This window comes from Marmota marmota, unplaced genomic scaffold (assembly GCF_001458135.2).
Source record: "Marmota marmota marmota unplaced genomic scaffold, marMar, whole genome shotgun sequence".
In the NCBI taxonomy this organism is placed as follows: domain Eukaryota; kingdom Metazoa; phylum Chordata; class Mammalia; order Rodentia; family Sciuridae; genus Marmota; species Marmota marmota.
Window position 1 is genome coordinate 3,475,086 of NW_026000020.1, and position 12,308 is coordinate 3,487,393.

The 12,308-nt window shown below is 44.8% G+C and overlaps 1 protein-coding gene across 4 annotated transcripts in view; it reads left to right on the top strand.

The window, feature by feature from the left end:
* Tbc1d8 (TBC1 domain family member 8) overlaps positions 1–12,308 on the top strand; it is a 112,845-nt gene that overhangs the window by 98,354 nt on the left and 2,183 nt on the right. For 2 of the 4 annotated variants that reach the window (XM_015499671.2, XM_015499672.2), the window contains exons 12-19: positions 303–588; positions 1,328–1,457; positions 1,593–1,691; positions 2,228–2,296; positions 6,046–6,286; positions 6,752–6,817; positions 11,024–11,113; positions 11,496–11,593. In XM_015499671.2, coding sequence (XP_015355157.1) covers positions 303–588; positions 1,328–1,457; positions 1,593–1,691; positions 2,228–2,296; positions 6,046–6,286; positions 6,752–6,817; positions 11,024–11,113; positions 11,496–11,593 — 1,079 coding nt within the window. Of the gene's footprint in view, positions 1–302; positions 589–1,327; positions 1,458–1,592; positions 1,692–2,227; positions 2,297–6,045; positions 6,287–6,751; positions 6,818–11,023; positions 11,114–11,495; positions 11,594–11,688; positions 12,295–12,308 lie in introns of those variants that run through there. The other 2 variants (XM_015499673.2, XM_048810256.1) reach the window with 2 other exon arrangements.

The window sequence follows — 12,308 nt, forward strand, 5'->3', positions numbered from 1 at the left end:
TTTATAGTATTAACTTTCATATTTAAGTCTACGACCCATTTCAAATGCATCTTTCCATATGATGTGAGGTAGGGGTTAGCCCCCTCCCTTTTCATATCGATATAGTTGAGCAAGCACTGTTTCTGGAAAATACTATTTTACCTGTTGAAAGGTAAAGTGCACTGGAGAATATTAAAATATCAAAAATTAGTGTGAGTCCTTCTCTGGACTCAGATTCTTTCTGTCATTGTCCTGCCCATCTCATAATAACTTTAGTTTCAGGGTCATTTTGGAGAGTGTGAGCCCATGGTTTCCCTTTGCAGGGGCTCAGGTGGACCAGTCTGTCTTTGAGGAGCTCATCAAGGAGCAGCTCCCCGAGCTGGTGGAGCACATGAAGGATCTCTCGGCCCTGGCTTCTGTCTCCCTGTCGTGGTTCCTGACTCTGTTCCTCAACATCATGCCTCTGGAGAGCGCAGTGAATGTCGTCGATTGCTTCTTCTACGATGGGATAAAGGCCATCTTCCAGCTGGGGCTGGCCGTTCTGGAAGCCAACGCGGAGGGGCTGTGCAGCAGCAAGGACGATGGGCAGGCCTTGATGATCCTCAGCAGGTGGGCCCTGGCCACTCCCCCTGTGGCCAGCTGGGGGTGGGGTAGGTGGCAGCTGGGACTCTGGGTGACCACAGGAGGAGCAACAGCAGGTGCGCAGCCTGTGGATGCCTTCTGTTCCACTCTGCCCCGTACCTGTCACCCTGTGGTCTCTCAGAGCCAGTCCACTGTGGGGTGCTGTCACTGGCATGGGGTAAAGGAGGCACCTTCTCTTACCCTCGTCACCAAGTGCAAATCCAGGAGGATAGGACTTTAAATATTTTTCTCTAAGAAAATTAGATGGACTTACGGTGGCCTTGAACAGGGCTAGGGACACCAGGAAATGCTAGCCTCAGGCTTCCAACTGAAGGTTTCTGACACTTTATGTATGCATGCTGGTGACAGTGAAATCAAAGTCACAGCAGGACAGGCCCAGCTCCTGGCTGATCAGCACTTTAGTAGGGGGTTTCTTTTCAGAACATGGGAAGCTTACAATTACACGGGTGCACAGAATTTGTGCCGAGTGCACTGGAGAGTCTCAGGACCCCAGAAACCTACCCATAGGGCTAAGGTGGACAAGCCTGGCTTTCAGCGTGTCTTTCCTTCTTTCTGAAATGACCGTGGAAGTTGCTGCCTGGCCCTCCTCCCAGGCGGTGGGCTTTGAAAGTCCGCTGGCATCATCTCATGCCCCTGGGAGGGAAGGCGGTGGGTGATGGTGCTCAGAGGAGGGCAGAGGCGGCCTTTAGCTTGGAGGTGTGCTCAGGTTTCTAGATCATATCAAGAATGAAGACAGCCCGGGGCCCCCCATTGGCAGCCATCACGCCTTTTTCTCTGATGACCGGGAGCCCTACCCTGTGACTGACATTGCTGACCTCATCCGGGACTCCTATGAGGTACCTGAGCCCCTGCCCCTTCCCACTAGGAAGCATGCCTGAGAGATGGCCGTGGAGGGAGGGTTCCTGGGCTACTTCCTGATTCCTGTCTGGACACAGAGGGCTTCCAAGTAAGTGGTTCCTGTATCCCTCCAGAAATTTGGAGACCAGTCTGTGGAGCAGATTGAGCACCTACGCTGCAAGCACAGGATCAGGGTCCTCCAAGGACACGAGGACACCACTAAGCAGAACGTGGTAAGCAGAGGACACCTCACACTGGCACTCATGGTGTTTGGGTGCCAACCTGGGAGTGCATAAGAATACTAGGGTTTTTGTTGTTGTTGTTTGTTTATTTCTGTACAGAACTAAAAACCTACTAGGAGTGACACGTGTAGAAACATCCAGGGTCAGACTGAGCAAATTCCCTTCTGGAAGCCTCAGTTTCCCCTGTTGTATGGTGGGGATAACATCCAGTGCCTCCGTGAATAGGAGGTGTGTAAAGTGTCTAGACAGGTGGCTTCAGGGGGAGCTGTCATTAGAGCTGTCTTCCCATGTGGTGCCTGCTGGCTTTGTAGCAGGGGACCCTTGTCTGGAGGTACTGTGTGAACAGGAAGGAGGTTGGGGACAAAACACTTGGAAAACTGCTGTCATGCCATCTTTGTGTCAGAAGGGAATAGATGCTGGGAGGAAAAGAGCCACTACATAAGGAAGCCAGTCCTTTGTGTCCCCTCCAGTCTTCCCGGGATACAGACCTAGCATTCACTCCGTCGCTTCTTTGTGCTTTCCTTTAGCTCCGTGTTGTTATCCCCGAAGTGTCGATTCTTCCTGAGGACCTAGAGGAACTCTATGACCTATTCAAGGTATGGAAATCTGGGAAGAAGAGGGAGTTACGGGCCCTGAGCTTGGCCCAGCCCACAGCACCCAGCCTTCCTGAGATGAGCATGCACAGCCTGTGGCAGCAGAGGCTGAAGCAGGCTCGCCTGCCTGCTTCCATCCAGAACCTCTCAGCCCGCCGCCTCTGCCCACACATCAGGGCCCTCCTGAGACAGCATTACCCTCCCCTAAAACAGGCTGGCATCCAGGAGGGAGGAGCCAGGGTTCCCTGGACAGCTCCATGGGGCTGTGTGGCCCACGCTGTCCCGAGAGGGCCTGGCATTGTGATTCGGGCTTCCCTGATCCATGCTGTGCTAATGAGCATGGGTTCCTAGTCAACAGAGGGACCATGACCCTCGCTGAAGTCATCACCTGACACAAGTTTTAATTACTGATGCTTCTACCTGGGAATACGTGTGCGCATCTCTGTATTTCTGTGGCGGTGCGGCTCGTTAGGTATTTCCCATTGATGCTACTATCAGTACTCGTCCATGTGACCAGTCTTCGCTGATTTAACAAGTCGATGATCTGTCATGCCAGCAGTGTTTACGGGGTACATCAGATTGCTGGTCCTCGGGTTTTGGGTGGAGTGCCAGGCTCATCACCCTGTGAAGTGTTTCTTCAGACTCCTTGCTGGGAGTTTTCTTCCTTGAAAGAGGGCAGGCCCAGGATGCACTGCCGCTCCCCACTGAGACAGGGCAGGAAGCAGTTCTGGAAAGCTGGCCTGGCGTGGCAGAGCCCTTCCCCAGCTCTTCCTGGTGGGGACGCCAGCCCCTGTCACTTCCTAGCTCAGATTGCCAGAGCAGGCCACAGCCTGAGCAGCAGTGCTCTGTAGGGAACTCGAGCTGGGTGACCTGAGGCCTTCCTGGGCCTGGAGGGGGCCTTCCCACGGCCCCTGGGAAGGGTTGTTGGGTGGTGGGTTTCTGGTGCTCCTCATTCCAGCTAGCAGGGCCTATGGTGACAGCTGGCAGACCCTTGTCCCCCACAGCCAGCACCTGTCCCCAGGTTTTAGTTTCCTTTGTAGCATGAAGACAAAGTCAAAGGTTACTTGCTCTCCTGATCCCCTTTGGCTTTTCAAGGAGGAACAACAGGGAATACTGGAAACCTAAAAGCAGGGAAACAAATTACAAAGGTGTTTTTGGTTTATTTGCTTAAAAAGACTGACTTGTATAGGACTGTTTTCAAGAAGGAGAAAACAGGAGACATCACACATCCAAATTTATATAACAATAAGATTTATTAACGATAAAAATGAATTGCTTTGTACTGACCACATTGTTCATCTTTCATAGGAAAAATTATGGAAGAACTTGGTTAGATGGTTTCCTGTTTCTTTCCTATGAAGGATAAACAATGTGATTGATACTTATTAAAAATTTTTTTCATATTTATAATTAGTCCTAAAAAGCTTTCATTTATGGAGGGCTTAACCACAAACAAAAACTTAAACTATAAATCCAAGATAACTTTCAAAATGCACTCCCAAGGGAAATAAAAGTAAAGCAGCATTGTCTCCGGGTGTCTGCTTCAGTGGTACAACCCAGGGCGCCTCTTTTTTGAGCCCATGCTCCACACAGCAGCCTTCTGAGACTGCTCTTTCTCCCATGGTCTTGACCTTTGAATTTCCATGGCTTTAATAGTCTGTGTATTATAATAGTTTAAAGCCTGTTGAAGTTCTGTCGGCTATAATGTCCTCTTGCTGGGTTTTCACGTGCACCCTTTTGAATCAGAATTTCACTTTCTCAAGAACAGGGGCCATGTGGAAACACCCTTACACTGAATGATAAACATGTGACAGGTTCCTCAAGAGGAGGCCATTCCTTAACCGCCCTTCCCTAAGCCTGGAGTGAACAGGCACATTGGTTCTCGATGCCAACAAGCAATAGTCAGCTCTGCCCAACTTCTTCAGACTCTTTCCATTAAGGATGAATGACATGCTTAGCACTTAATGAAATTTATTTTAATCACTAAAGCAGTCCTTTAAATTTCTGAAGTCCAGATTTGTGATGTCTCACTTTCTCTCAAACTGAGAAACTGTCCTTAATCCTGTCCTCCCAAGTGGGATGTGCACAATGTAATCCAGACCTTGGGTCACAAGCTCTCCTGGAAACATCCACACCCTGAAACAGTGCCTTACGTGTTCCGTGGACATGTTCTTACTAATGATCACCTAAAGTCACCACGATTGCTTGTTGATTGTGCCCCAAAGGGCATTTGATCTCTTTGATTATTGTTTTGTTTCCTTCTTTGTTCTGCATAAGACTTTTGTCCTCAAAATTTAATGGAAAGACAAAACAAATTATACCTAATTTCATTTTTAAAAAAGAAGAAGAAAAAGAAGAAAGCTTTTAAGCAAGAAACTGAAGGGCCTTACCTTGCCCCTGTGATCCTGCCTTATACAAGTAATGACTGTGAACATGGGGAGCATCTTTCCCGACTCCTGCCCCCTGCCGGTCTTTATCTATAGACACACATGTACACAATGGGGACACGTGCATACCTGCTTCCCCCGCCCCCATACAAAAGATTGTGCCACACATAGGGCCTAAGATTTTTTTTTTTTTTTTTTAGTTGACCATACACTGTGGACTTTTTTCTAGATCATTATCTACAGATCTCAATCTTTTTTAATGATTGCATAGTTTCCTTGTAGGGCTGAACCATGCATGAGTTAGTAGCCGTCCTCCTCTGAGGGACATTTACGTTGTTTGCAGTTTTTGCTACTTCATAAACAGTACTGTGCATTTATCTGGGTCCAGTGCTGTTATTTTTGTAGGGTGGATTCTTAAAGGTGGTATTTTGGGTGATGGGAGATGTACATTCTGAATTTCAGTCAATACTGGTAAAATAATTTTGACTTTTCACTGAAGGCGTCCAAGGGGACTTGTCTCCCACTTTCCACACCCACCTGCATTTGATATCATGGATCTTCTACGATTCTGTTCGTTCATTGGCTAAGTCTATCCCTTAGTGAGTCACCTGTTCACTTCCTTTGCCTATTCTTTGGTTTTCTGTGAGATTCTCTGTAAACTAGTTATAAGTTCATAAATATATATAAACTAGTTATATGCCCACATATTGCCACCATTTTCTTTGGGCAGCATTTTGTGGGTCTCTAGCTGGCAGTATGCACAAACATACATGGAAATTCTTGGTGCACCTCGGGTTTTTAAGAATGGAAATTAAGCCTTTTTTTAACACCTGCAAGTGCTTGTGGTGCTTCTAACAGTTCTGTAATGGCCGTGGAAGAAGGATTGCGACATACCGTGTTACTAACTCTAGGGCATCTGCCCTTGTTTCCTGTCTTCACAGACGAAGGACTTTGAATAGTAAAGAACCCCATAGTACTGGGAACCCTATCAGGCTTTTGCCAATTGAAATGTCCAAAAAATGCATGTGACGTAGTGAGTGACAGGGCCAGTCTGGTTGCTCTAGTTTTAGTCTATTCCCAAGACTTCACCTTGCCTTTTGTTGTTTTTGTTCTTATTTTTTTGTTTTTACTTTAAAATTTCAAAATTGATAATATACTCATGTGGGTCAAAATTCAGAAAGTATTGAAAAAGAAAGCAGTAGGAAGTCATGCTTCTACTTGCTGCCACCCTGCCTCGGCCTCGAAATAGCCGGGATCGCAGGTGGGGCCCCCAGACCTGGCTCTGGCTCTGGCTCAGGGGTGTGAGCCTCCCTCGGGTTCTGCTGCTGCCGCTGGTCACAGCTCTCTCTCCCGCCCTGTTTCAAGAGAGAACACCTGATGAGCTGTTACTGGGAGCAGCCGAGGCCCGGGGTCCAGCGCCACGACCCCAGCAGGCCCTACGCTGAGCAGTACCGCATCGATGCCCGGCAGTTTGCACACCTGTTCCAGCTGGTCTCGCCGTGGACCTGTGGGGCCCATACGGAGATCCTCGCTGAAAGGACTTTCCGGCTCCTGGATGACAACATGGACCAGCTCATGGAATTCAAGGCATTCGTTAGCTGTCTGGGTATGACTGCTTGGGTCCTCACGGAGAGGACGGGGGCAGTCTGGTGAACAGAGTAGATTGTGGGACAGGCAGACCCACATGATGATGAGACATGTTCGTGACTGGCCTCTTGTGATTCTGTGGTCTTTGCATCTCTCTCTGCAAGCTCCTCCCAGGACCACCTTTATGCTTCCTAGTGAGGGCGGGGCGTGGGCCCTCAACATGCAAGGCCGTGGACTTGTTCTCCCTGGCACCCCAGGCATGGTGGTGGCTCAGTCCTAACCTTTGTTCATTAAATTAAATCTTCAAAAAGTGCTGCCTGGAGACTCGGTCACCAGCCACCACCCTTCACGCTCTCCTTTCTAGCCTGGTGTGCATCTGGGGTGGTGGCCACACGCATTGACCTTTCTCCCTCTGTAGTAAGTTTGTGTCGTGACAAGAAGACTTAACCATTTATATCCAATCTCCTCTCCTTCATTTTTACAGATATTATGTATAATGGAGAAATGAATGAGAAAATCAAACTGTTATATAGGCTTCATATTCCTCCAGGTAAGCAAGGCCAAGTGGGAAAATCAGACTGAGCCCTGTTTCCACACAAGATCAGCTTTGTACATGACAATGAAGTCCTTTTAAAATTTTCATGTAGACTTGGGGTGACAAATGTTTTAATTTGGTGTTTCAGATCATAGATTGTAAATACTGAACTGTGACCTGAGCGTGGGTCCAAATCACCTGGAGGGCTTGTTCCATCTGGTCACTGGGCCCTGCCCAGATGGCTGACTCGGGGTTTGAGAATCACTGACTGGAATGTTAGGAGCAAGATCCTGGTTACCTCAGTGGGTGGCTACTTTAGGCTCCTGCTTTTAGGTACCGTTTGAGTTTTCCAGCACGTAAGACTTGCCTATCATGCACTGGTAGGCAGGAACAAAGGAAGTCATTTGGAAGCCTTTGAGGTCAAGTCTTGACGTGGACAGGAACAAGAACAAGGCAACCTTAATGTGTCCCTTGTATCTTTAAAACTAATGGACACGAGTACGGACCAACTGGAGGGCACCTGTCCCCAGCACTGTGGTTCTGGTACAGGACGGTGCTGGCGACAGAACTTCCCATCCAGGATCCAGGGGAGCTTGGGATGTTTCCAGGATCACAAGATGCTGGTGGCTTCTACAACTCTTAGAGCACACATAGAAATTGAAAATGCACATGGACATTGTTTGTGGGCTTCTGAATTCGGCCATTGCTGCCTTAGTGTTGGTGCCTGAGGCACGTTTTCTCCAGCCAGCTCTCCTGGCCACAGAGCTCCTCCTGCCCCTTCCCCGGGACCATTCCTTCCCTAAGTACAGACTGCGCAGCATCAGCCAAGTTCTCCACTTTTTATACCAATTGAGTTTTTTAAATTAATTTGTTGTTTTTAGATATACATATCAGTAGAGGGTACTTTGACATCATGCATCCATGGAGTATAACTTCCCGCTCTTGTGGTTGTACTTGATGTGGAGTTTCGCTTGTTGTGCATTCATATAGGAACACAGGAAAGTGATGTCCCATTCATTCCACTGTCTTTCCCATTCCCAGCCGCCTGCCAGTTGAGTTCTGTCTTTTATTTTCTAATTTGCACCAAATATTTTTCCACTAACATAGAAGATATATAGTTCCTTTATTACTTTATCATTGTCTTTCTATAATCATTATCAGGTTCTTACTCCTCAATAGGACATGACTGATTTTATTTTATTCAATGACTTTATCTTGGTATTTAAATAATAAACATTTCATTTTAGAATAATTTATAAAAAGTTGCATAGGTATTACAGCTAGAATTTCCATCTTGACATACTTTTAAACTTACTGGCTTTTGAATTTGAGGCTTTTGATTCTTGATCTGACTTCATTGTGAATTATTTCTAAATAGAGTCAATTCCTAAGACATTTTAATTATTAAAAGCAGCTGTAGGGGCTGGGATTGTGGCTCAGTGGTGGAGTGCTCCCCTAGCATGGGTGGGACCCGGGTTCGAGCCTTAGAACCACATAAAAATAAAAGCATTGTGTTGTGTCCATCTACACCTTAAAATTAAAAAAAAAAAAAAGCAGCTATAGACCTTCACATTTTTAGAAAAATCAACTCTCAAACTTTTTAAAACATGATTATGAGATATGGTGTGACTGAAATGAAATTGTTAAAACTGAAGATTTGATACATTATTTATGTATGTTTAATATTTGATTTATTTTTGTCCTGGGGATTAAACTCAGGGGCACTGGACCACTGAGCCACGTCTCTAGTCCTGTTTTGTAATTTTTTGTATTTAGAAACAGGGTCTCACTGAGTTGCTTAGTGCCTGGCTTTCGCTGAGGCTGTCTTTGAACTTGTGAATTTTTGATGTAGTTAAAAAGTCTTAAGAATGCAAACAACTTAAAACCTCAGTTTCCTGAGATCATGAATTCACACTACCATTAGGTACTTCTCTTTAAATTTTAACCATTTACTTCCAACCATAATGAATAGCTCTTTAGTTAAAGGTGGGACAATCACACACATCAGAAAGTTTGAAGTCACTAATTAGGAAGTATAATGAGGATTAACTCAACTCTAAATTTGTATGTCCAGTGATTTCCTTTCGGCCTCCAACTCATCCTATTTGCCTGTCCAAGAGGCAGTGGGACCAAGCAGAGTGCACCAACACTGGCCACAGACACCCACCTGGTGCAGAGAATTGGTCCTCTGCCAGGGGAGATGGCAGTCTTGGGGAACATGGTTGATACAGGAAGCAGTGAGGAACCCAAGGCCTCCGCAGTTCCAGAAGAGCTCACTAAAATTTCTGGACTCCACCGGGATCACACTTGTGCATAAAAACTAGAAAAGAATATTAGGTGCTTTGAAACCATGTCAGGTGGTAAAAGAGACAAAGAGTATTCTGGAAGTCTGAAATCATGAGTTTTCTTTGCAGATTGATACCTCTACAGGTATTGGGCATTTTTGCTCAGTTAGTTTCACTAGGTTGATTTCTAGTGGAAACTTCCAGAAGAACATTATTTTCACTAGAAGGAAACAAAATGAATGAGAATGATCCACTGGAAGGGTGAATGAATACACAGAGAGATTCAGAGGCTGTCAGGTCTCTGCGCAGTGCGGGGCTACAGGGACACCTCACTTGACTAGTTCCTTCTGGGAACGCCAAGATTCAAGGGATGAGTTATTTTATTTGAGAGCAGTGCTCCACAAGGCTGACATGCTGGTCTTGGGTCCATACCAAGTGGTGTTCTTGCTGGGAGTGTAATTCCATCTACATGGACCATTTGCCTAACATGTGGGACCCTGGGTTCCATCCCAGCACCACCAAAAATTTTTGTTTCAATGTTGACTAATAAAATTCCAGCTGCTCATCTCTGTGTTCAGCTATATGTGGAGAAAGATTTCCTTGTGAGGACTCATGTATATCCAAGAACATTTACTGTGGAAAAGAACAACCCTCCCCAACTCCCAACCCAGAAATCTACCTAATAGGAGATCCGCAGCTTACCAAAGCTGTGGTGACACCTTGTGGACATTTCTTGAATCACAACTGAATTTTGTCTTTGATTTGTTCTCACTGAATGGCTCCCTACTAAGTCCCAACCTTTTAAAAATAAGGATCTTTCCTAGTCCATATCCTGATAATTGCTTCTTTGAAACATCTTTATTGAGCTATATCTCACATATTATTCAGGTTATCTGTTTGAAGTGTAGAATTCCATGGTTTTTCATATATCAAATAGTGCAAAGCTTACCATAATCAATTTCTGAATCTGACTTCACCCTAAACAGAAACCTCCAACCCTTTAGCTATTTTGCCCAATTTATTTACCCCAACCTTAGATGACCTGCTATTTCTATAGATTTGCCTTCTGGACATTTCATACAGATGGAATTAATATAATATGTGCCATTTTGTCTGGTTTCTTTAACTTAGCATAATGTTTTCATGATTGATCCAAGCTGTAGTTTGTATCAATACTTCATTCCTTTTTATGGCCAAGTAATATTCCACTGCATGGCTGTGTCACAATTGATTTATTCATCAACAATTCACAATCCCCCTGATGGACATTTGGGTGGTTTTGGCTATTAAGAACACAGCAGCTATGAATGTTCATATACAGATTTTTGGAGGAACATGTTTTCAGTTCTCTTAGATATATATTTAACTTTTTGAGGAGCTACTAGACCATTTTCCAAGGCTGAACCATTTTACATCTCCACTAGCAATGTGTGAAGGTTCTGATATAATTTTTTTTAGTATGCTCCAACAAAGTAAGGTGCTACTTTGAGTCTAGTAAGGCTTTTTCAATTCTTAAACTATCTAGATATAGTAGTATGTATAGAGAAATGATTGTCATGAAAAGTTTAACATAATTGCCAATTATTCTGCCATTCTGAGATTGAGTATATTTCTAGTTTCTAGTATGTGTGTAGGTTTTAGTTTTACGAATGGGATTTTACTTACTTTCTTCCAGGTCAACATCAGAAGTCTCTCTGAATTTGTATGTGACATGTGAATTCTGAATTTGCATGTTATCTGTATAGATTTGGGACATGGGACATATTACTCACTGTGTGTCCAGACACTGCTCCATGGGCCTTTGGGTTTCTGGACCCTGCAGAGTCCGCAGCCCACAGGTTGGGAGCTGCTGGCTTAGTCTGTAGTTACTTGTTGCCTAAATTACTTGTTTTTGTTAGGAAATGTGTTAAATTTTATTTATTTATTTATTTTTAAGCACTCACTGAAAATGACCGAGACAGCCAGTCACCATTAAAGAATCCTCTGTTATCCACGTCAAGACCCCTGGTGTTTGGGAAGTCTAATGGCATGTACCTCTTTCATTATCTGTCCCCAGACACAGTTGTCCTTGCCACCCCCCCCCACCCCGAAGCCGCTGGTTTCTGCCCTCCCTGGTGAGAATCACCAGGGAGACCACTGCTTTCATCCAGAGGCCTTCGCGGTGGAAGTGGTGCCCACTGGGTTCCTTTCTCTCCCTTGCCATTTCCCGGGGCCCTCTGGTGGCAGATTCTCCCGGGGAACACAGATGGGAATCTGTAGTCACTGTAAAAATCTCCTTCTGACGGAAACTCTTGCTTTTTAGTATTTTACGGATTTGCTTAGTGGAATCCCCCTTCCTTTCCCATGCCCATCGCCGTGCTTGCTATCATTGAATTTATTTATTTATTAATGTTTCCCTTTGTCACAAGGTGATACAGTTGATTATCAGAAGCAGCTGAAACAGATGATTAAAGATTTAGCCAAAGAAAAAGATAAAACTGAGAAAGAGTTGCCCAAAATGAGCCAGGTATGAATTTTCTGTGAAGAATATGAAATGTTTTGTAAAGAGATTTTTGTCAAGATTAGTATTTAAACTTGGACCCCTTTTCTTCCAAAATTCAGGATTATTTTGTGGAGCTGAATATTATTAAGAGATTTAAATTGTGATCATCAGATGTTCCAAACTCTTCAAAATGAAGCTGCTACATACTTCATGCTTTTTAAAAAAATATTTTAAAAAATTGTAGATGCACACAAAATTTATCTTTTTAATGTGGTGCTGAGGATCAAACCCAGTGCCTCACACATGCCACTTCATGCTTTTTTAATGTCTATATGAAATTTACTTGTTCAGGTTGTGATAACAGATTTATTCCTTAAGGTAGTAAAAGCATTTGGGGCCACTGTAGACAGATCAGCCTTTAAAAATAAATTAATTTTAAAAAGTGGGCTGGGGATGTAATTGAGTTGGTAGAGTGCCCATGTAGTAAGCCCTGGGATTTCTAGTTCTGCCACACGCACAAGTGCATTGTTAAAAATCACTGCCTGCTGGGCGCAGTGGCGCACACTGTAATCCCAGTGGCTCAGGAGGATCACGAGTTCAAAGCCAGCCTCAGCAAAGTGAGGCACCAAGCAACTCAGTGAGATCCTGTCTCCAAATAAAACTACAAAGTAGGGCTGGTGATGTGGCTCAGTGGTCAGGTGCCCCCGAATTCAGTTCCCGGTATCCCTGTCTCTTATAC